Genomic DNA, 20,710 nt, shown 5'->3' with positions numbered 1-20,710 from the left:
TATAGTAATTATAAAAAATATGAATTGTAGACTTATAATTTTCTACCATTACTTAAATTATTATTTTGAAAATATTTAGATTTATTTAAAGTTATTTATACCACAAACCTATTCACATGCAATTCTATAGTATGTCAGTGTTGACTTATACTTATACTTTTTTTTTAACAAATTAGTTTACCTATCAAAATAAGAAATTACCAACAGTAATATAAAATAAAAATATAATACAACATAATAATATATCCTTAGAAATAGTTCAGAATCACTTAGAATCCATTTATGTATATTGTATACAATATATAACAAATTATGATTGAATTTAGGTTTAACACATTTATTATACACAGACCTAATGATGAGATACATTTAAAAACTATTGTGCATCAGAAACGAGCTTCTCAATTCTTCTCAGTTGACAATGTTTTTCATTTCAAACTACTCAACTTGATAATAATTTACATATTAATAATAAAATGTATACTTCCTATTCTTTATTGGTCGAACAAAAACATGCCTAGCGAGATAAATTAGTATGTACAACTACATGGAACAAAATCAATTATGAAAACAGATTTAATATTTAATTAAGTCTTCATTAGTTTATTATATTTTACATTGCCCTTTTCAATTTTATTTTTTTATTTATTTATAAGCTACTCCTTGTTCAAATATTAAAAATTATGATTATGCCAATATTAAATTAAATTTATTGCAAATTGATTTTTAACTATTAACATTTTTATACAAGTTGGTACGGCAATAAAAGAATTGTGTTTAAAAAAAATAACAAAAATATTATTACTTGTACTGGTACTATGTTTCTGTACCACGGTGAAATTACATTAGGTTTCTCAAGGTATTTTTCATAAAATTTCGATTGTCTTTGTTCCATAGTAGGTTCTTCTGTTTCAACAAATTTGTTTATACTGATAACATTCCAATCCACATTATAAATATTATCTAAAATATTAAAATATTAAAAAAATTTAATTTTTAATTTTTTTTTATTAAAAATTTATATACATGTGTAACAGAGACTTGACAGATAAAAATGAAAATTTAATACGAGTTTAACGTATGAAAAAAATAATGAAAATTATATTGATAGTAAATGATTTAAGATTTACTTATGTTTGAAAATTTCCAAAACCAATATTTTAAAAAAGCTTGGCATTGGGTTTCAAATTAGTTTACTCCAAAAAAACATTGATATTTTAAATAATAAGCTACTTGACTTAATTATATCATCAACAATTTTCTAAAATATAGACTTTCCATAAAAATTTAATAAATTTTGAAATTTAAAATTGTCTGTATTAAAAATTAAACATAAAAAATGTATGCTATAACTTTTGGCACAAGCGTCAATAAATTATATTTACAAAAAAATGTTTAATATTGATTAGATCAAAAGTTATTTTATTTGTCAGGTCATTCTGTATATATGTATATGTTATACATAATATTATATATCAAATATCAAACCTGTAAAAAAAATAGGGACTACTAAATATGAATTATCTCCATTGTCATAACTTCTTGCAATAAAATCTTTTACTCCCAACACATCCACAAATAATTTGTTATGGAAATTTTCTAGTTGCTTATGACTTTTGTGGTCAAGATACAACATTTCAACATTTACTTTTATGCTAACATTCACATTACCAAAAGGTAAAAATATAGGAAAATTAGATACCTGTATAAGTGTATAAAGAACATTGGTTATTGATAAAACTAGTTTAAATAATAATGATTATTAGCGAATAGATTTTCATGTATTTTGGATTTTAAATTCTGAGCAAAGTGAGGTAAAAATGTATTAATATATATTAACTTATTATGTTTTAAGAATGTTAAAATGTTTTAATCAACAAAATACATTAAGGTAGTAGCACTCAAAATGAGTTATGGTAATGGGGGAGGTATTGTTGAAAGTTTCTTTAAATTTGTTTTCATAAATAAATTTAAAAATAATTAACTTTTTAATAATTTTAAGTCATAACTTGTATTTTTAAAAAAGAAAATTATCCAACATTAATTATAGAGTATAATTTTAATTTCTAGAATGTTCAAATATAATTCAAATCCTATTGAAATTGATGATGATTCGAGTTATTTATATCAGTGTTTCCCAACCTATGGGTTGCAAAATATTTTTGATTGGTTGCAAGGTTGTTAACTAATAAGAAAAATCTTGATTAAGTATAAAAAAAATTTTAACCATAAATTAATAAAAATTGTTTTGTTATTTATTATTTTATACATCATTAATTATTCCAACGTATAATTATAATGTGAAAGTATAATAGGCCTTAATTAGACATTTTACGCTCCTGGTTTAAACATTTTTTGGAGCTCATTTTCTATAGATACATTTTTATACAATAGTAAATTAGTTAAGTGATTTTGGCAATTTTTTTTTTTACCAGGGGCCATAAAAAAATTAATTGTAAAAAATTGATTATACTTAATAAAATATATTATGGCATAGGTACTTGATTTGTTTTTAGTGGGGGGTCGCGTACCCAACAGAGTAATTGTGGGTTGTCATAACAAACAGGTTGGAGAAAACACTGATTTGGAATATCGAAATGTATTGTTCAGGATAATATAACTGCAATGAACCACAGTTTGACCTAAGTCATAGATCTAGTGCATTTTCAGTATACCTTAAGTTGATAAATTATAAAAATAAGTTACAAGAATATGGGTAGGTATTAGAGAATTAGGCGTGTAAAAAGGTCCTGGTAGCAAATTAGATATTTTATCAAAAGTAGAAATATCCCAATACTTTTTAAATAAATAAAGAAAAAAATTTGGTAACCTTGATTTAATTTTTAATATTGATATATAATTGTTTGTTGTTCATGGTTACCAAAAAGTTTTACAAATATAATTTTTTATTATATAATTATTATTAGGTATTTATTTATTTTATAAATAATGAAGTATAATTTGGAATTTACGCTGACAGCCCATTTTCGATCAGAATTATTTTAGATTTTGTTTTATATAATTGATAACTAAATAGATACGTATAATTACCTATTACAATAAAAATTTAACCAAATAACATCAAAAAAGTTACAATGTAATAGAAAGGCGGTAATCGAAGGACTGATACGTAGACGTAAAATCAACTAGCAGTCACCCAATAACCCAATTAAAGTTTAGATAAGATATGTCAATATGTTTTGCGACCAATTTATCAACAGTTGTCGGTGAAAACCAATAATATTTAACAAAAATAATATTTACAACAATAACACATTGAATGTTGTCGTAATATGGGTTTTTATTTTTTGTCTGCGGGCTGGATAAAATTTGTTCACGGGCCATAGGGGCCCGCAGGCCGTTATTTGGTGACCCGTGATCTACGCAATGGGACGCGTCTCGCCATTCATAATTACCCCAGTTTTCAATATTTATTATCGATGTCGCCGCCACATTGTCATGCTATCATGATAGGTACGTCGTACATGTTTCTTAATATTTATTGTTTTATATTGTAATTTGTCCTCATGAGCCATGGCGGATGATTTTATTAATGCCATTTTGAACGGTGGAATTATTAACTACTCATACGAAAAAAAATGTATACATTTGTTATATTAAATTATCATTTTAAGGAAGTTGTAGCGTTTTTAATTTTTCTAACATAATATATCAGTTTGTTTTAAGTTTTTGAACATTTATTTCTTACCGTATAGATAAATAAAATCGGGGGAGTCTAGGCATATTAGTGCCATTTTTTTTTCAGTGTCTACCCAACCAAAAACCTCACGATTCGCTACTAAGTTTAGGAGAATGAAATGAAATGCACATGGTTACCCCATATTATTATATTTATACACTACTCATCTATACTTAAAATACGTCTGAAATTCAAGATATGTATAATTGTACACACAACAATAGAAAAATTATTTTAATATTACTTTAAAATAATATGCTTAAAAATGATATCAAAAATTGATGTTGCTATGTATAGAAATACTAGTCTTACTTTGCTTTACTTTGGGGAAAGTCAGCGTGTAAATTGTTTGAAATAACATCACAGTGTACATAAAATACATTTAATATATATAATACATAATATTTAAAAGAAATTAGATTGTGTGTTTATAAATCCATTCTCTAATAGAAGTAAATGTAAAAAAATACTGCTTTTACTTAGCAAAATAAGTCAAATATTTCATAATATTTTAGTTGTTAGTTATATTTGTTTATAAGTATTCAGTTTACTTTTACAAAATAAAAATAAGTTGTTTACTTACTTGTGGTAGTTTATTTGATGTTAAAATTCCAAATTCTTCATTTGACCTTAATAATTTATCAAATGTTTCGTATTTACATTCATCCAGTTTGGTGTAATCAGGAACACAGTGAAGAACATGTAAATATGATGACTGATTAACTTGTGGATAAGATCCGTGTAAGTATGTTGGACTCTATTTAAAATGTTTATAATTTTAGTAACCAAACATAGGTATAATAAATTATAATACAAATAATTAAATACAACATACTTCAATATGCACCATTCTCTTCATTTTATTAGTTCCCGGTTTTAATTTATATACACTTGCTTCAATATCTTCTTCATCCCAATGTGGAAACCATTTTAAATCATTAAATACCGCAGTATTTTTAATATTTATAGGCAACAGATATTCATCTAATGCTCCAATCTTATACAATTCAATGCACGCGTTAAATGCTGCACTTTTTTTAGCATTTTTTTTATTTGCACAAAATATTCCCTGAAAAAAAACAATAAACAAATGATAAATTATAATGCCAAACTTTCAGAATTTATAAAAAAAAATAAACTATTACATCAATAGGAGTCTTAATAACACCATTAATGGGCAGTTTTAGTTTGTACTTTTTAAACTTTTTATTATTTTGTGCCATATACCATTCTGGACTCAAATCCGTGAATCGATCTTGAGGTAAAGAATAACAGTACCTATAAATCATCCCATAAAATTATAAATTAATAATACTTATCTTTATTTAAGTCTGAATTTTTATTGTCTGTGTATTTATAGAGTAAATGCAGTTTGATAAAAGTGAAAAATTAAATTTTAAAATCAATTATTATTATTAATAATTATCCATATATTATAATATATAATATTATAATAGCCTATAACCTAGTTTTTTTTTTTTTATAATGATCATTAGGACAAGAGTTTATATGCAATATAAAATACTAAAATATGCATTTCATTTTGTCAGAATACTCTAAAATATGCTATAAAAATATAATTAAATAATAATAAACAATGCAACTAACAATAATTTCAAAAATATTGTAATCAGAGGAGCATCTTATCACTTTAAAATATATCAAATAATGTTAATTTATATATTATAAGCTAAATCATTTTTATTTGTTTACTTTTAAATAAATCAATAGCATTCTTACAGTTTTTCATCAAAGCCAATATCACTAGTTTTATAAAATTGAAATTAGGAGCTTAATATGATGTAGAATCTAACCTTTTACTCTACTTTTGTTTAAATATAAATAAAATATGAATTTTCGTGTATAAGGTTAAATATATAATATTTATTATTCTTAAAAATGCAAAACAAAAATAAACCGTTTGTATTAATATTCTAATGACTTCTGGACATAAATAACCAAATTTTTAGTGTGACATGGCAATAAGTTCATACCATTGCATATAAATCCTAGCCCTAAAAATCATCACCAATTATATACTTGGATAAATTTGTTTGAAATTCATTTTAAGTTAGTCCAATTAAATAAGTATCCAATAATTATGATACACACTTAACAATAGTACTATTAAGTATTAAGTTGCTGTTCTGTCCTTCTTAGTGTTTTTTTTTAATGAGCGGATCCTTCAGATGATCTGTTTTTTGTGATAATATAACTTAGTTCAGTATTTTATTTTATAAGAAAGAATTTGCTTCCATATTAATTGATATTTTTTAGTAATATTTTTCCGTAGATGGTTGTGGTTAAAAAAATGAAGTGTGGGGTTTATAAGAGTTTTAAATTTGTTTAGGAAGGTGCTAATTTAGGATGCAATGTTATTGTTTTGTTTTTCTGGAATTCATTATGATTAGTGTGAGTCTAGTTTATGTTTGATTTAGTAGCCTATGAATAAGTTTGGCTGTTGTTTGAATTATTCGAGTATGGGCTGTAAGGTACTATTGTATGGTAGGTTAACAATCCAATGGTATTTGAATTATCTTTAATTTTGTTTGTGTTTATTTTATTTTTAGTGTGTGGCTGATGTTTTCAGAGTTCCTGGTGTTATTTTGGTGGTTTTTACCACAAAGGATGCATGTGGGGTTGTTGTCAGTTTATTCTGGTTTAGCCATAGTTTTGGCAGTTTATTACATTGAGATGCCCCTGTTTGTTGATTTAAGATGCTTCTATTTTACGATTTTAATTTTAATGCAACATAAATGTTTGGTTCAAATATATCTTAGTAGTTTAGTGTAGGTTTTAAATCAGTGATTCCCAACATTTTTTACTCAAACTTTTTTTAGATTTGATGAATATTGGAGGGAGGAGTTTTGTCTTAAACTTTTATATCTATTAGGAATAGCAAATTGTGTATATAGTGGTGATACTCCATGTGATTCCAGATGAAATCGAAGATATTGTTTATCTATATCTACATTAATAGTAGGACTTTCCTTAATAGATAATTATACGGTGTTTTGATTTATAACTTTAAACAGAGGAACTACTAGCTATTGTTTAACGGGTGTAGCATATTCACATCATATTTTTAATTTTTAAGTATACAAATTCAGACCCTATTTATAACTATCTAATATAATTAAATATGTTCTAAAATTAGATACCTATTAATAATACTTATAGCAATTTCATGAGTTAATACAGCACGTTTGGTCTTAGTATTAAAAACTTCTGTCATATTTTCATCATTATTTTCATCATCAATGTCATTTTCTACCAATAGCTGAAAAAAATATTAGTTATTTATTATATATTTCTAAAATGGACAACTCTTAGGAAATTTGTAACAAAGGATACTTTTACAATTTCTTCTTCCATTTTATTATATTCATTTTGAGTTTTATTAAATTTCATCTGATTTGGCACCATTAAAATAAATTTACTATCAGTAGAACGAGCTCTTCCTTTAGATTGTATATAAGAAGGAAAATTTTTAGGAGAATCATATCTAATGACATAATTGCAAGTTTGAATATCAACACCTTCTTCTAGTACTTCTGATGTTATGAGAACATTAATAACGTTATCGTTAAACCTACAAAAAAATAAAACAATTATGAATTATTATTTAGTTTGAGTAATATATATTAAGTGTAAAGTAATAGATTAACTATAAAATACTTCTTAATAATGTCGTTATTTTGTTGTTTTTTATACACCATTTCTTTGCAATCAGGACTAAATATTCCTCTTGCACCAACTATGAACTCGCATACAATATTTACTTGATTAAATTCATCAATATAATCCTGTTGCATAAATAATAAGAACAAAAATCCACAAATTAATAGTTTATTATAATTTTTTTTATGTAATATCATTGATAATAATATATACCTTGATATAATGATATAAAATTTTAGCAGTGGTTCGGCGATCAACAAATACTAAACAAGTGTCAGTGATTTTAATTGAAGATAAAATTTCAATTAATTTTTTTAGTTTAGGAGATGTATTGTGTAATGTAGTTGAATGACCTTTGTGAATAAATGAGTGTTTATTCATGTAGTCATACAACATTTTACGAATTATAGTTAATTCTGATAATACCAAAGACATAATAGTAAGTCTTTTTGCATCAGTACATATTTTTCTTTTTTTTTCAATTTCAACCATAAAATGCCATGTAACTAAATATGCAATATAAGCTCCTCCATCAACAAGATTTGCCTAAAAAAAAATCAATTTTATTCATAATTTTTAAAGAAAATAATTAAAAATTCACCTCTATATCAAGAAAATAATTGGCAAAATTCTTTGAAGCTTGTTTTTGATACTCCAAATAATAAGTTTCATTGTTTTCTTTAATTGGTTCAATTTTGACAGGAGCCTGAATTTTTCTCAGATTACAAATATTTGTTGTTATTCTTTTAACAATAGCTTTAATTCCATCATCCAAAATATACTCATCATATAACCTTATATATTCTTTTGGACGTGCTGAAAAACTGTCATCATTGTTATTAATTAATAGTATCATATTACAAGCTTTGTTTTTGATAATTACATTTGGATATTATCATCATATCTAGTCTTTATAGTGGCACTAAATGTTATTTGCAATTTAGTTAACTCATCTCTGACATTTTTGGTATTTGCGTTGATCAAAGTAGCAGTGAGTCCAAGAATACGGGGACGTTCATCAGTTTTTAAATCGGTATCATGAAGTACTTGCATTACCTGATTTGTATAAAAGATAAACAAAAAAACAAATATAATTTTAGATTCGAAACGAACGATGAATGTATGATTTTACAGTGTGTTTTTGTGTGTCAGTGTACACAATAAGTAGTTGAAATAATGCTTAGATATTTAACTTCAGTATCTTGTTCAATGGGAAAATGAATATTGTTGGTTCATTCGGGAGGTCAAATTTCAAAATTCCTAATAGTTTTCAAAAGAGCAGGGAAAACAACATAAAATTGAGGAAAACCAAGAATTTTTACGCAAAATTAGTTTTCCACAAAATCGATTTTGGTTTTTGATGTAACTCTAAAACAAATGAACGTTATACATGAATTTTTACTGGTCGTTTATATTTGAATTTTCTATACACGGAAAAATTTTCAATATATTTTGATTTGTTTTGAACTGTTTAGGAACATTTTCTGTTTCCGATTTTATTAGTCTTTTTTTCTATGAATGTCAATAAAACTTTATTTGTTGGGTAAAAAAAATTGAAAATATAATACAAGGCTCCTACTATACTGTTACAATGATGTTTGAAAAATTTTGAAATTCATATTTTTACAACATTGGATATTTACTTGATTTCTCATGTAGCGGTTTTGTTATTATTTTTTTTTTTTTATTAGATAACCCGTGGCAACTTAGGCCATTTGGCGTGTGGGGTGGAAACTGTAGGTTTTTTTTAGGTTGGGTAGGTTGGTACACTTGTGTCGGTTGTTTTAGCAGAATACTTATGGGGCACCCGTAGGTTACTGCCATGCCCCGGGTGGGACATTGTCAGTTTTCGATGTTTTTAGTTTTTTTTTCTATAAATATCAATAAAAATTTTTTTTTTGGGGTAAAAAAGCGTGAAAATTTAATGCAAGGCTTCTAATATATTGTTACAATAGCAATTGAAAAATATTAAAGATACATACACAACATTTTTTTTTTTATAAGCATTTAAAATCCAAATTTTGACATTTAATAATTATTTGTAGTTAAAAATTCCGGCACATTATTTAAGTTGTGAACAAATTTGTGAACCATGTTTAATAAAAACTTATTATCAACTTTGTAAAATTATATATTAACATTTTATTGAACAAAATATTAAATATAAAAATATTACAACATTCTTCGTAACTTGTACAAAAAACACATAACATAGATTGCAATAGATACAAATAGATGCATTTTCGTATACATTTTCCAAATTCTATTATATATTAGATGACATAAAAATGTATTTCAAAATAATAGGATTTATCAATTTTTTGAAAATTGTAAAATCCTATTTTTTGAAAATTGTATCACTTATTGGAATTGATAAAATAAACACTTGGTGAAAATGTTAAGTATTTACAATTATTCATTTTTGAATTACAAAAAAATAAGGAAAATGTTAATCTTCTGGTGAATATGTCAAACATCAATAAAAAATTTAGTAGTCAAATTAAGTCAAAAATGATTTATTGACAAAAAAAGAAAAAATTAAAAAAAATACCTATAAATGGCTCAAACTGAGTAAATTTTTTTATCGTAGGAAGTAGTCATATAAATGTTTAATGAAAATTTAAAGTACAGTAGAACCCCAACTATCCGAATGCCCATCAACCGGATGAGAAAAAAAAGATTGGTCTTTGATAACCCGTAAATTGGAATCGTATTTTGTCGTTTCTCATAATCGTGATTGTAGATTAGATAAAGAATAGGTATTATTCTTGGTAAGTAAGTTGTTGTCTAATCACCATGCATTTAGCCTGTCAATTGTTACTACCTCATATAAATATGTAATAGGCCATATGTTAATCATACGGATATTTGCTTATCCGGACCGTCCTTGACATTAATTAGAGTTCTACTATATCTACAGTAAAAGGTTAAAAGTTTTTAAGTCATACCAAAAAATTAAATTGATTTTGTTGAAAACTGGTTTTGCATAAAAATCCCCATGTTCCTTAATTTTTTCCCCCTCCAAAAAGTACCACTCCATTCACTTTCCTACCAAAAAAGATGCTGAAGTAGAAAATCAAAGCATTTTTACTGCCCCAAAAAGAGATGACAGTCCAAAATAAAAATTTTAAATTAAATAAAGACAATACTATTGTAAAATCAATACATTCAACTGTTGAACTCTGTTACCTCTGTTCAGAATCTAAAACAAATTTAATAGTTTCAATAACTTTTAAACACAAGCTAAGCGCATAGTTCAACACCTAGATAGACACCTAGAATTTCAGTTTTCATAGTAAGGAACTCCAAATTTAACTTACTTGTTTAAATGGATGTAATGCTACAGCATGATGGCATTCATCAAAAATAAGAAGATTAGCATCCTTGATATGCATGTATCCATGACGCAGATTATTCAAATAAATTTGAGCAGTCATAACCAGAATCTAAAAAAATAAATATAAAACAAATAAAATAAAACCTACTTATATATACTTATGAAATAGTAATGCTAAAGCTATATAGTAAAATTGACCAACCCAGTCTTGTGTGAAATAATAAATTAATTTGTTTTACTTAAAAGTGTTTATAAATATATTTTTTACCTTATAATTCGACTGAATTAATTTTCACGTTTTATGTTAATTTTATAGAGCATTTTACATCATATCACTTGGTGTAACTATTACATAGTAAATACTTCAAAAAATCTCTAAAAATAAACCATAGCTTAAAGCTGGTAACCAGTTTGTTAAAAAACCGGTAAAAAACCAATAATTTGAGAACCAAAAACCGATTTTATTTTAGTAAGGTGAAAGTGCTTATTGGTTACCGGTCATCAAGAAAACTATTTAAGTATTAATATCAAATCAGTTACCTTTTATTTTTAAACCCGGTTTAATCCCAAAATAATTAACGGTTTTTGGTATCTGTATTTAATATTTGAAATATATATATTTAAGTTTTAATAAATTAATTTTCCAACTGTTTTAAGATAATTACAGCCAAAACAATTTGTATTAACTAATTGCTCTCGGGACCTCCGTGAACACAGTTTAAGGACATAACCTTTGTCTAAGGAATTTTTCAAAAGTATTTGAATACTTTTACCAAGTACTTTACAAGACTGATTATATGACAATAAGTTATAAACTTATACTAAAATTGTTGCCTGTAATTGTTATTAAATGGACAACGATAATGTTATAGGGATAAAATATGAATGTATGATAGACCATAGACACATCTCAAAATGGTTATGATTAATCAGGCGACCACACTATATAAATATAACCCAAAAAACTCAGATATAACATACAAAAAAATCCGAGCTGCAACTTAAATAAACCTTTTTTGTAATTATCTTTGAGATGTTACTAGTTTACGCCAAAATTCTTCTTTTGACACTGACTTTATTTATTATTATAAATTAAATTATGAAATAATTAATGCATACTAATTAATTACTAAAAACAACATTTATCATTAGTATTAGCATTGATCATGAACACTATAAATCGCTCACTGAGGTAAAAATTTAGCATTTAGTATTCATAATCAATGGTATTAGATAATTTAAACCTCTAGCACCACCTAACCTATCCAGCGCCCCTTTATAGGACTCAGAATTGGTGTCCAGGACAATTGCCGCTAAATACTCCACTGAAAATATTCATAAGAGTAAAAAATCAAATTCATGATTAATATAATAAAATATTATTTACATTCAAATGATGTATTTAAGATGGGTAAAAAATGTACATTAGTACAGTGGAATCTTGATAAGTCAAAATAAATGCTGTTATCTTGCCTAATCTAACCTAACCTAAGCCCCCAACTTTAGGAAGTCAAGAACCTAGACAAGTCAATAAATTTCATTTTCCTTGAATTTTTACTTATTTAGGTTCCACTGTATTAATATAATTTAGTCGCGTGGATAAAAATGTTAAAATTATTCTTATCTACGCAAAATTACCAAATAATTTAAATTTTTAAAACAATTTTTTAAATATATGATATATAGTATCGTAGCAATATTTTGAATTTATTTCTACATAGTCTTGCAAATAAAACATTGTAATTCAATATTTTTTAACTGTACGTTCTTTTTTTGTAAACACACTTGCATCACTTGACTACTCGATGAAATTTGTCATGTGCTGCCACTAATTCCTAATTAGTACATACTAACAATAATCATGATACTCACATGGCATTTCTCCAATATCTCATTCCATTGCTGTTGAGACCAAAAGTCAACATTCATATCACCACTAAATGTTCCTATATTCCATGGCAAATGCCTTCTTAAATTACCTGCTTGTTGGCTAACAAGCGGCACGGATTGGACAATAAAAAATGTCCATTTTTTTCCTTGACCTATTGGTCTGAAAATGGTTTTAAATATTTTATTAATCCGTCATACTTGGAAACATTCAAAAAAATAGTTTGTATACATACTTAGTTAAACAATCGCCCATGCTTTTAACAAGCATTGTAGCTATATATGTTTTGCCACTTCCAGTTGGTAGGTATAAAATTGTGTTTGCTTTTTTACAATCCTCTAGAAGCTCAAGTTGATATTTTCGAGGAACTATTTCTGAAGTATCCTTTAAAATATAGTTCAATAATCAATTATAATTAAACATGGCAAATTCTTTAATTTGTATTTTTCTTAATGCAAAAACTGTTAGATATAAGCCTATGTTCAGATAAAATTGTTTTCAAAATGACATGGAATTGAAGAACAAAAAAAAATATGAAATTAATATGCTGTTTTAAAAACAAATTTATATTTAATACTATGCTAAACTAAGCAAATTGTTTACAACCAGGCACGTAAATAGTGAATATACGTTTATTATATTCATAGTTAGTTGTATGTATGTTGCATATTTTATCAAATTTAAGTTTTTTTATAATATTTTTAAAGACGTAATCATAATAATAACATATATTTTGTTAATAAATCAACAACAAAAATTCCATTTTTCTACATTCCACATAATATTGGTGTTATTTTAAATTTTTAAATTTTTATTAAAGATTATTTCATAAATCGTAAGGTAGGTAAACAACAAATTTTCTTTTTATCTTTGTAAGCAATGAAATGTTGAAATTATTCTATGTAATCATTAAGAACTTAACAAGTAACTATTAAATATAGACTAAAAATAAATTTCATGCAGTTTTTTAATTAAAAGTAAATTAATACTTTGAATATTACTTCAACTAAGATTAGATTTAAAACAAGTATTTTTGCTAATTAATATTAAGTAATTATGTTTTAATTTGTAATGTATGAAATTTATACTAGGTAAACCAATAAAAACTATTAAGTGTTTTACCTTTGGTTGTTGGTCCATTTTTGAAGTATTCAAATTGAGGATCAGGAAATCTTGAACACAAAATATAATTAAACTAACAATTTATGAAATTAATAACTTATTATCATTTGATTATACAAGATATTGTATATTTAAACATTATATTTGATACTAAGGTAAAATAATTAATCATCCTAAGGTTCTTGAGCAGTTACTCGGTGGTCTGCGGAATAGATTTTATTATAATTTTTAGATTATTGATGTTTATTCGAATTTAATTTCATAAAAAAGTGTTAAAGTAATTATTACAACTTATACTTATTATAATGTTTTTTTTTAATGAACACTAAAATATTTTTTTTTTATACTAATGATAATTTTTTTTTTTTTTTTGGAGGGGCAAGGTGGTATGTGGCCATAATACAGAAAATGTAAGAACCCCTGACTAAATGAATAAAATACAATTACTTTGATCCTTAAAATATTAATTTTTTATTCATTTATATTAATTGTTATAAAGATGTCAGTGCCTGTTTGTTTTCTCTCTCTGGTCCACAAACAACATAGACAAAACATGTTCATTAAAAATCATTTTTAAGTAACCTTAGAATAACATCACCCATTACAAAAATTATAGAGAATAATATTTTTTAGGGTACTTATAACAATTTATCTAATTTAAAATATTGTTTCAGAGCCATTCTACTATAGCCATTTCAATTTACAAATAGTCCAATATTAAGTCAAATAACAATAAAATATAAAACTGATATGACAAACCCTCGAAAATATAATCCTCTATAATTATCCTAATAGTTGATTTTACGCTAAGATTTCTCAAAAATCATAAAAGAACAATATTACATGAATGTGTTTTATCTATGAATCATGTGGGGGGTCTGAAAGAGAAAACAAATATTCATGCACTGATATCCTCTTAACTATTTAAATTGTTATATTAGACTGTATATTTTTGCTTGTTGTAGGATTTTTCATTTTTTAATAATAATTGGGGGTCACAAAATACATTTTCGATTACTAAAACATATATAAAAAAAATCTCAAATATTCAAAAAGCATATTTTTTAAATATCTTTAAATACCAAGAATTAAAAATTCCAAAAAAAGATTTTGAATTACTGCATTATTGAAGATAAAAATAGGGGTTGCTATGCTAGGAGAAGCTCCATGTTTATAAACAACAATTTATAAATACTACATATGTGTAATAATATTTAAGAGTAACCTTTAAAAAAAGTTAAATAAAAAATTGCACTTAGGTATAACAAGTTGATGAGAATTTAAAATATATTACACTAATTATTTCAATAATGTTAATCAAATATTGTATTATATTTCATTTATAACACTCAACTTGTAACACATTCATCTTGATCTCAACCCGCTGTTTGGCATGCAAGAATATTGATATTTAGTCACATTTAGGTCTTTTCAACCCCGTAATGTTTTTCAATAATACATTTTTATTAATTTTATTAAAACAAATAATTGTTACACAATATTTTTACAATTTATAATTTTAGTTATAAAAATGTACTTCTTTATACATTAAATGGATATTTTAAAATTAAAATATAAAATGTACAGATTATATGGAGCCTCATGTAAGCAATTGAAGATGATTTCAAAAAAACCTTGAAAGCCAAATTATTAAATATATTTAGAATATTATTTTATTACTTTTAATAAAATGTGTAAAAAGTATATTGAGTATCGATGATTGCAATGTAAAATATATATTATGTTTTATTCAAGGTATAAAAGTGCAAACGTTATGTCTATTGCACGATTAACGGCGGGTTAATGAAAATTAATTACAAAACAAAATTTACCACAAGTTAAAACAGAACAATCCAAACACCATCTACAACGCCTTATTGACTTTAGAAAATCCTGTGAAGAACATTCAATTTGGACTACCTATACAGTACAAATGTAGTATGTATTGAAAATAAAGAGTAAACGTCCAATGATCAAATCACGCCATCATGGTCCAATGCTCCAGCCTCCAATTAATATATTGATTGACGAATAACGATTGAATTCGAGTTTTTTGACAGGCTACAGGGGTACGGAATTACGTCGGGAACTCGAAATTCGGCAACCACCAACCGGTATTGTGTTTGAAACTTGACTGACGCAGTGACGCCACTGACTCAGATTGAGTGTAGTGACTAATGTAGATTAGTTAGTTTGACTGTTGGAGATAATATTATAAATGTTTTTTACTTTTAACTTTTTTACCATTTCACATGTTTATGACAAACATGTATTATCTGACTGATAACCGCTGATAACGTTCCAAGACCGTGGATAACCGTATTGTTAAACGTTCAATACAATAGTAATGTACTAATGTAGATAATATAATTTTTTGTATGCGTTGCTAAATTCTTAAATCATGTACGACATACGTGCCAGTCTTGTCAACATGGTTTTAAAAAAAAATCTTAAACCATTAACCACGTAAAAGGTCTATTTATTATGGTTTATTTAACCCATTGTGTTTATTTATTGTAGAAATTCGCTAGACTGGTGTGAAAAATAATGCACCGGCATGTTTGGACCATATCGTTTACATGGTTCATTATCCCGGTGCGGGATAGTGTGGAATAATTTTAAACCGGTTTAGTCTCGCTAATTTCTATATATTATATGCCATGGAGTTTCTGTAGCGGAAAACGTTTTGTAGAAACACGATGTAGTGAAGATGTTCTTGTAGAGTCTACATCGTGTGTAGAACAAACGCCAACGTTGAAAAGTTAGAAATTCGTGAGCGCTTGGTATTATAATAATGCGGTATTTAGTTTAACCACTTTAACCGCGGTCGTGGTGTATGATATAAAAAGACACATCACATAAATCGTGATAGTAAATTAGTAACACAATAAATAGTGATAAAAGTATTTGCAAGTCACGGTGCAAGACGTAGTGAATATTGTGATGATCGGCAAAAGTATAAACAAAGTCAACCACGGTTCTGATTCGGTAGATCGTGGTTTGACCACAGAATACTCTGGTTCTACACGTCTTTGGTTCTGTGATTGTACTATTTGAATTGATTATAATAAAAAAATAATAAGATACTGATAAATGATAATAAATAATAATAATCTTAATTATTTTCTTAATGGTTAATATCCATTGCTCATTAGCCATAAGCCCATAAACCATAAAAATTAAGAAAAAAAGGCTCTATCTCTAAATTAAAATGGAAGAAATTCAAAGCACAGCTGGTGCTATTCCTGTAAGAAATGAGAAAGGTAATAATAAACTATTTATTAACCTCCTACCTATGCCCTGTACAGCAGTTAACTTTATTTTTTTGTTTTTTAGGTGAAGTGTCAATGCAAAAGGTGAAGGTTCACCGATATGTCCAAGGCAAGCGTCCAGAATATGCTCCAGAGTCTACATCTGAAGAAGAATCAGATGATGATGATTTTTTGGACTCTCGTAAAGTGCGGGGAGCATCTCCCACCACTAATTTTGATTCAGAACAGATGATTCATTTACCATCAGATGCCTTAAATGATGCACGCCTCAAACGTTTAGGTGGTTTAACTGCCCGACATGGGCATAAAGATAGGCGACTCTTGCATGAGCCACAAGTTATTAAAGATGATTCATCTGATGATGAATCTGATGTTGAACGCAATCGCAGAAGTCGTAGACAGGTGTCTGGTGATGAAAAAGACAGTAATGATGATGATGGAGAACTTAGCGATAATGAAATAGAAAAGAGAAGACAACGGTTGAGACAAAGAGTTTTGAACCAAACTAAAGAAAAAGTAATAAACTATAAACTAAAATATAATTTATTTTTTATTATTATATGAAATAACCAACCTATATATACCTAATAGGGACAATAAGTTTATTGGATATAATCTAGGGTAGTTGGAATAAAAATCCTTCAAAAAATGCAATTTTTTATTTATTAATTATTGGTCATATTATTATATTGCACAATACATAACTAAGATGAAATTGTTAGACATTTTAAGCCAATCAAATTTTACAAAATGAATGTATAATAAAAAATAAAATTAATTACTGCGCTTTTTTCTTGTACTATAATCTACATATTTTAAAAATACAAAAATATTTATTAGGTGTAAAAAGATTTGAAAAAAAAATGATTAACAAAGAAAAATTTGTCAATAACATTCAAAGTTAGCCCAACAGCTATAATAATCTATAATAAATATTATACTTTCCAACCAGCATCTTAATATAAAATTATTTTTTAAATGATTTCTGTTCTATGGTATTTACATGTTATTCTTATTTCACAATTCATGATTAAGATACACTTGTATGATGTATACACTAAAAGTAATTTCATCTTAAAATTATAATTATTTTGGATGTTAGGAAATGAATGAAGTACTTGAAAAAGAAGAAGAAGGACATAGTTCAGATGTTGATGATAGTGATGAATCTTCAGAGTATGAAGACTATTCTGGTAAATTACTATAGTAACAAAGTATTATTGTCATAATAAAAATTATAATTTTGTTTCAGCTTCTGATGAAGAAACTGGTCCTCGTCTGAAGCCAATTTTTGTAAGAAAGAAAGAACGTGTTACTATATTGGAAAAAGAAAAAGAAGAAATAAAACAAAAACAATTAGAATATGAACAAAAGAAATTGGCTGAAGAAAGACGCAGAGCTACATTAAGAGTATATTAAATATTAATAATATTAGATATTTAGGTATTACCTAACCCCTAGTCCTCTTTTCTACATGGCCCCTTACAAATATCTAAAAAAAAAAATTTAATTTTTAATTCTTCCAAGTATACATTTAATAAATACTTAATAATAAAAAACTAAAACATGTAAAGATGTCTTACACTTAATTTTAAAGTAAAATTTTGCATAGTATTTTGTTAACTAATAATGAAAAGTCTGGTTGAAATATTGTTGTTCCAATTCTTAAAATTGAATTAAGGTGCTCATTCATTACCTGTTATTTATGAACTGATTTTGAGTGTTTCACGACACAAGACAAACATTCCTACTGTTAAAAGTAATTTAATCACCATTTTTCATTAAAAATCCACTATCTTCACTATATTTATATTTTCTAACATATATAGTTTAATTTTTAAGCATGCTCACTATATTTTTATGCATGTATTCAAATTCTGATTGGAAAATATTATCTTAAAAATTTGAATAAATATACTACTAAAAACGAAATTAGTGAGCATGCTTAAAAAATCATCCAGAAACACAAATCAACAATTATTATTCTACAAATATATTATGCTACTAGATATTTTTCCTCTGCATTATACCCAAAAAGATATGTATAATTCTACAATTTTCCTTGCAGAGAAAATATCTAATGGCATGCCATTTTTTTTAAATCAAAAAATATAAAATAAATAATAAATAAATCATATATTTATTTTTTCTGTCAGACATTTTCTATTTGAAATTTTACAATTTAATATAAACTTACTACCTGGTACCCTATTAATAATTCAAGAGCATGTTGATTCAATTAAACAAATATATCACTATAACTTGTACATTTCTATCAAAGTATAGAACCCAATGTGTAATCTTTTTAATAGCCAATAACAGATAAAAAAAAACAAGTCCAAACAAATTGTCTGATATAGGTAACTGACCATTTGTATTATATATTTGGTGGCCCCATTGTAGATAGTTGTTTACTCAAGAAACCCGTTGAAAAAATAGGTTAGGCATCACTGTACTAGAAGTTATACTTTTTTTACAGTTATAATTATATACATTTTAAATATTTTTTGAGATAGCAGTCAAAAGTCTAAAATACTAACAATTACATATAGGTATGGCAATAATTATATAATCTAATATTATTATTCACAATTAGATGGTTGAAGAAGAAATCCGTAAAGAACAATCCTTATCAAAAGCAAATAGCGCACTTTCCGAACCATGTTTAAATGATGTAAACACAGATGATGAAAATGATGAAAATGAATATGAAGCCTGGAAACTTAGAGAATTAAAACGCATTAAACGAGACAGAGAAGAACATGAACAGTAATTTTAATTATTTATATAGTTATAAAGCTTTTGAATTCTTAGAAAAATATTTTGCATCTTAAATTGTATGTTATCAGTTAAGTGCTTCTAACTTTTAGGCATTTAAAATAAGGGTTTAATTTATATAAATTCATACATTTATTTCAGGCGAGAATTTGACAAGACAGAGATAGAGCGCCTTAGAAATTTAACTGAAGAAGAAAGAAGGTTAGAAATACGACTTAATCCAAAACAAGTTACCAATAAAGCAGCTAAAGGCAAATATAAATTCATGCAAAAATATTACCACCGTGGAGTATTTTATTTGGTTAGTATTATTCAATTAATTAAACATTATATAATACATTTATAAAACACTTGCTAATTGTATTTTATATAATTGTTATTAATTATTTTATAGGATGAAGAAAATGATATTTTCAAAAGAGATTATTCATCAGCCACTCTTGAAGATCACTTTGATAAGACAATCTTGCCTAAAGTCATGCAAGTAAGCTATCATAAATATTATCAATATAGTTTGAATTATACAACATTATTATTATACATTTTGTTTTTTTATTAGGTTAAAAACTTTGGTCGTAGTGGACGCACAAAATATACACATTTGGTTGATCAAGATACTACTAGTTTTGATTCACCCTGGGTGTCTGAAACAGCACAAAACTTAAAATTTCATACTAATCAAGCAGCTGGTATGAAACAAGTATTCCAAAAACCTACCTTAAAGAAACAACGTACAAAATAAATTTATAACTACTATATGATTTTTATTCAATAATAAATAATTTTTAATAATATTTTATATGATAGTAATAGTAAAATAAACAATATTATTCTAAATTTTTACTGAGTAATATTTGTATACAATATAAAATATTGTAATATTGTGTCATAACTTAGAATATAACAGTAAGTACCAGTTATCTTTTACCACT

General features: G+C 25.9%; 2 protein-coding genes across 6 annotated transcripts in view; one reads left to right on the top strand and one right to left on the bottom strand.

The window, feature by feature from the left end:
* Positions 1-15,991, bottom strand: part of LOC132952907 (endoribonuclease Dicer-like) — a 34,653-nt gene extending 18,662 nt beyond the window's left edge. For 2 of the 5 annotated variants that reach the window (XM_061025409.1, XM_061025411.1), the window contains exons 1-16: positions 15,561-15,991; positions 13,729-13,778; positions 12,842-12,990; positions 12,591-12,768; positions 10,702-10,827; positions 8,265-8,437; positions 7,983-8,205; positions 7,595-7,927; positions 7,379-7,506; positions 7,055-7,292; positions 6,862-6,980; positions 4,846-4,978; positions 4,536-4,769; positions 4,284-4,457; positions 1,489-1,702; positions 806-963 (exon numbers count right to left, since the gene is read on the bottom strand). In XM_061025409.1, the coding sequence (XP_060881392.1) occupies positions 806-963; positions 1,489-1,702; positions 4,284-4,457; positions 4,536-4,769; positions 4,846-4,978; positions 6,862-6,980; positions 7,055-7,292; positions 7,379-7,506; positions 7,595-7,927; positions 7,983-8,205; positions 8,265-8,437; positions 10,702-10,827; positions 12,591-12,768; positions 12,842-12,990; positions 13,729-13,746 (2,598 nt within the window). In that variant the 5' untranslated portion in view covers positions 13,747-13,778; positions 15,561-15,991. The remainder of the gene's footprint in view (positions 1-805; positions 964-1,488; positions 1,703-4,283; positions 4,458-4,535; positions 4,770-4,845; positions 4,979-6,861; positions 6,981-7,054; positions 7,293-7,378; positions 7,507-7,594; positions 7,928-7,982; positions 8,206-8,264; positions 8,438-10,701; positions 10,828-12,590; positions 12,769-12,841; positions 12,991-13,728; positions 13,779-15,560) is intronic. The other 3 variants (XM_061025413.1, XM_061025412.1, XM_061025410.1) reach the window with 2 other exon arrangements.
* Positions 15,992-16,667: 676 nt separating this feature from the next.
* On the top strand, positions 16,668-20,615 carry LOC132952908 (microfibrillar-associated protein 1). Its single transcript, XM_061025414.1, has 8 exons — positions 16,668-16,991; positions 17,065-17,516; positions 18,103-18,193; positions 18,253-18,410; positions 19,597-19,769; positions 19,920-20,079; positions 20,173-20,262; positions 20,338-20,615. The coding sequence occupies exons 1-8, from the start codon at positions 16,940-16,942 to the stop codon at positions 20,518-20,520; spliced, it is 1,359 nt and encodes a 452-aa protein (XP_060881397.1). The 5' UTR covers positions 16,668-16,939; the 3' UTR covers positions 20,521-20,615.
* Positions 20,616-20,710: the final 95 nt, after the last annotated feature.

This window comes from Metopolophium dirhodum, chromosome 9, assembly GCF_019925205.1.
Source record: "Metopolophium dirhodum isolate CAU chromosome 9, ASM1992520v1, whole genome shotgun sequence".
Classification (NCBI taxonomy): Eukaryota; Metazoa; Arthropoda; class Insecta; order Hemiptera; family Aphididae; genus Metopolophium; species Metopolophium dirhodum.
Note: the sequence above shows the minus strand (reverse complement) of the source record. Positions and strands in the feature narration are given on the sequence as shown.

What these genes read in the sequence shown, in the direction of transcription:
- LOC132952908 (XM_061025414.1), top strand. Translation starts at nt 16,940, where the DNA reads ATGGAAGAAATTCAAAGCACAGCTGGTGCTATTCCTGTAAGAAATGAG. An exon ending in GACAGAGAAGAACATGAACA is followed by an intron (nt 19,770 to 19,919) that starts GTAATTTTAATT and finishes CATTTATTTCAG; the next exon opens with GCGAGAATTTGACAAGACAG. An exon ending in TCTTGCCTAAAGTCATGCAA is followed by an intron (nt 20,263 to 20,337) that starts GTAAGCTATCAT and finishes TTTTTTTATTAG; the next exon opens with GTTAAAAACTTTGGTCGTAG.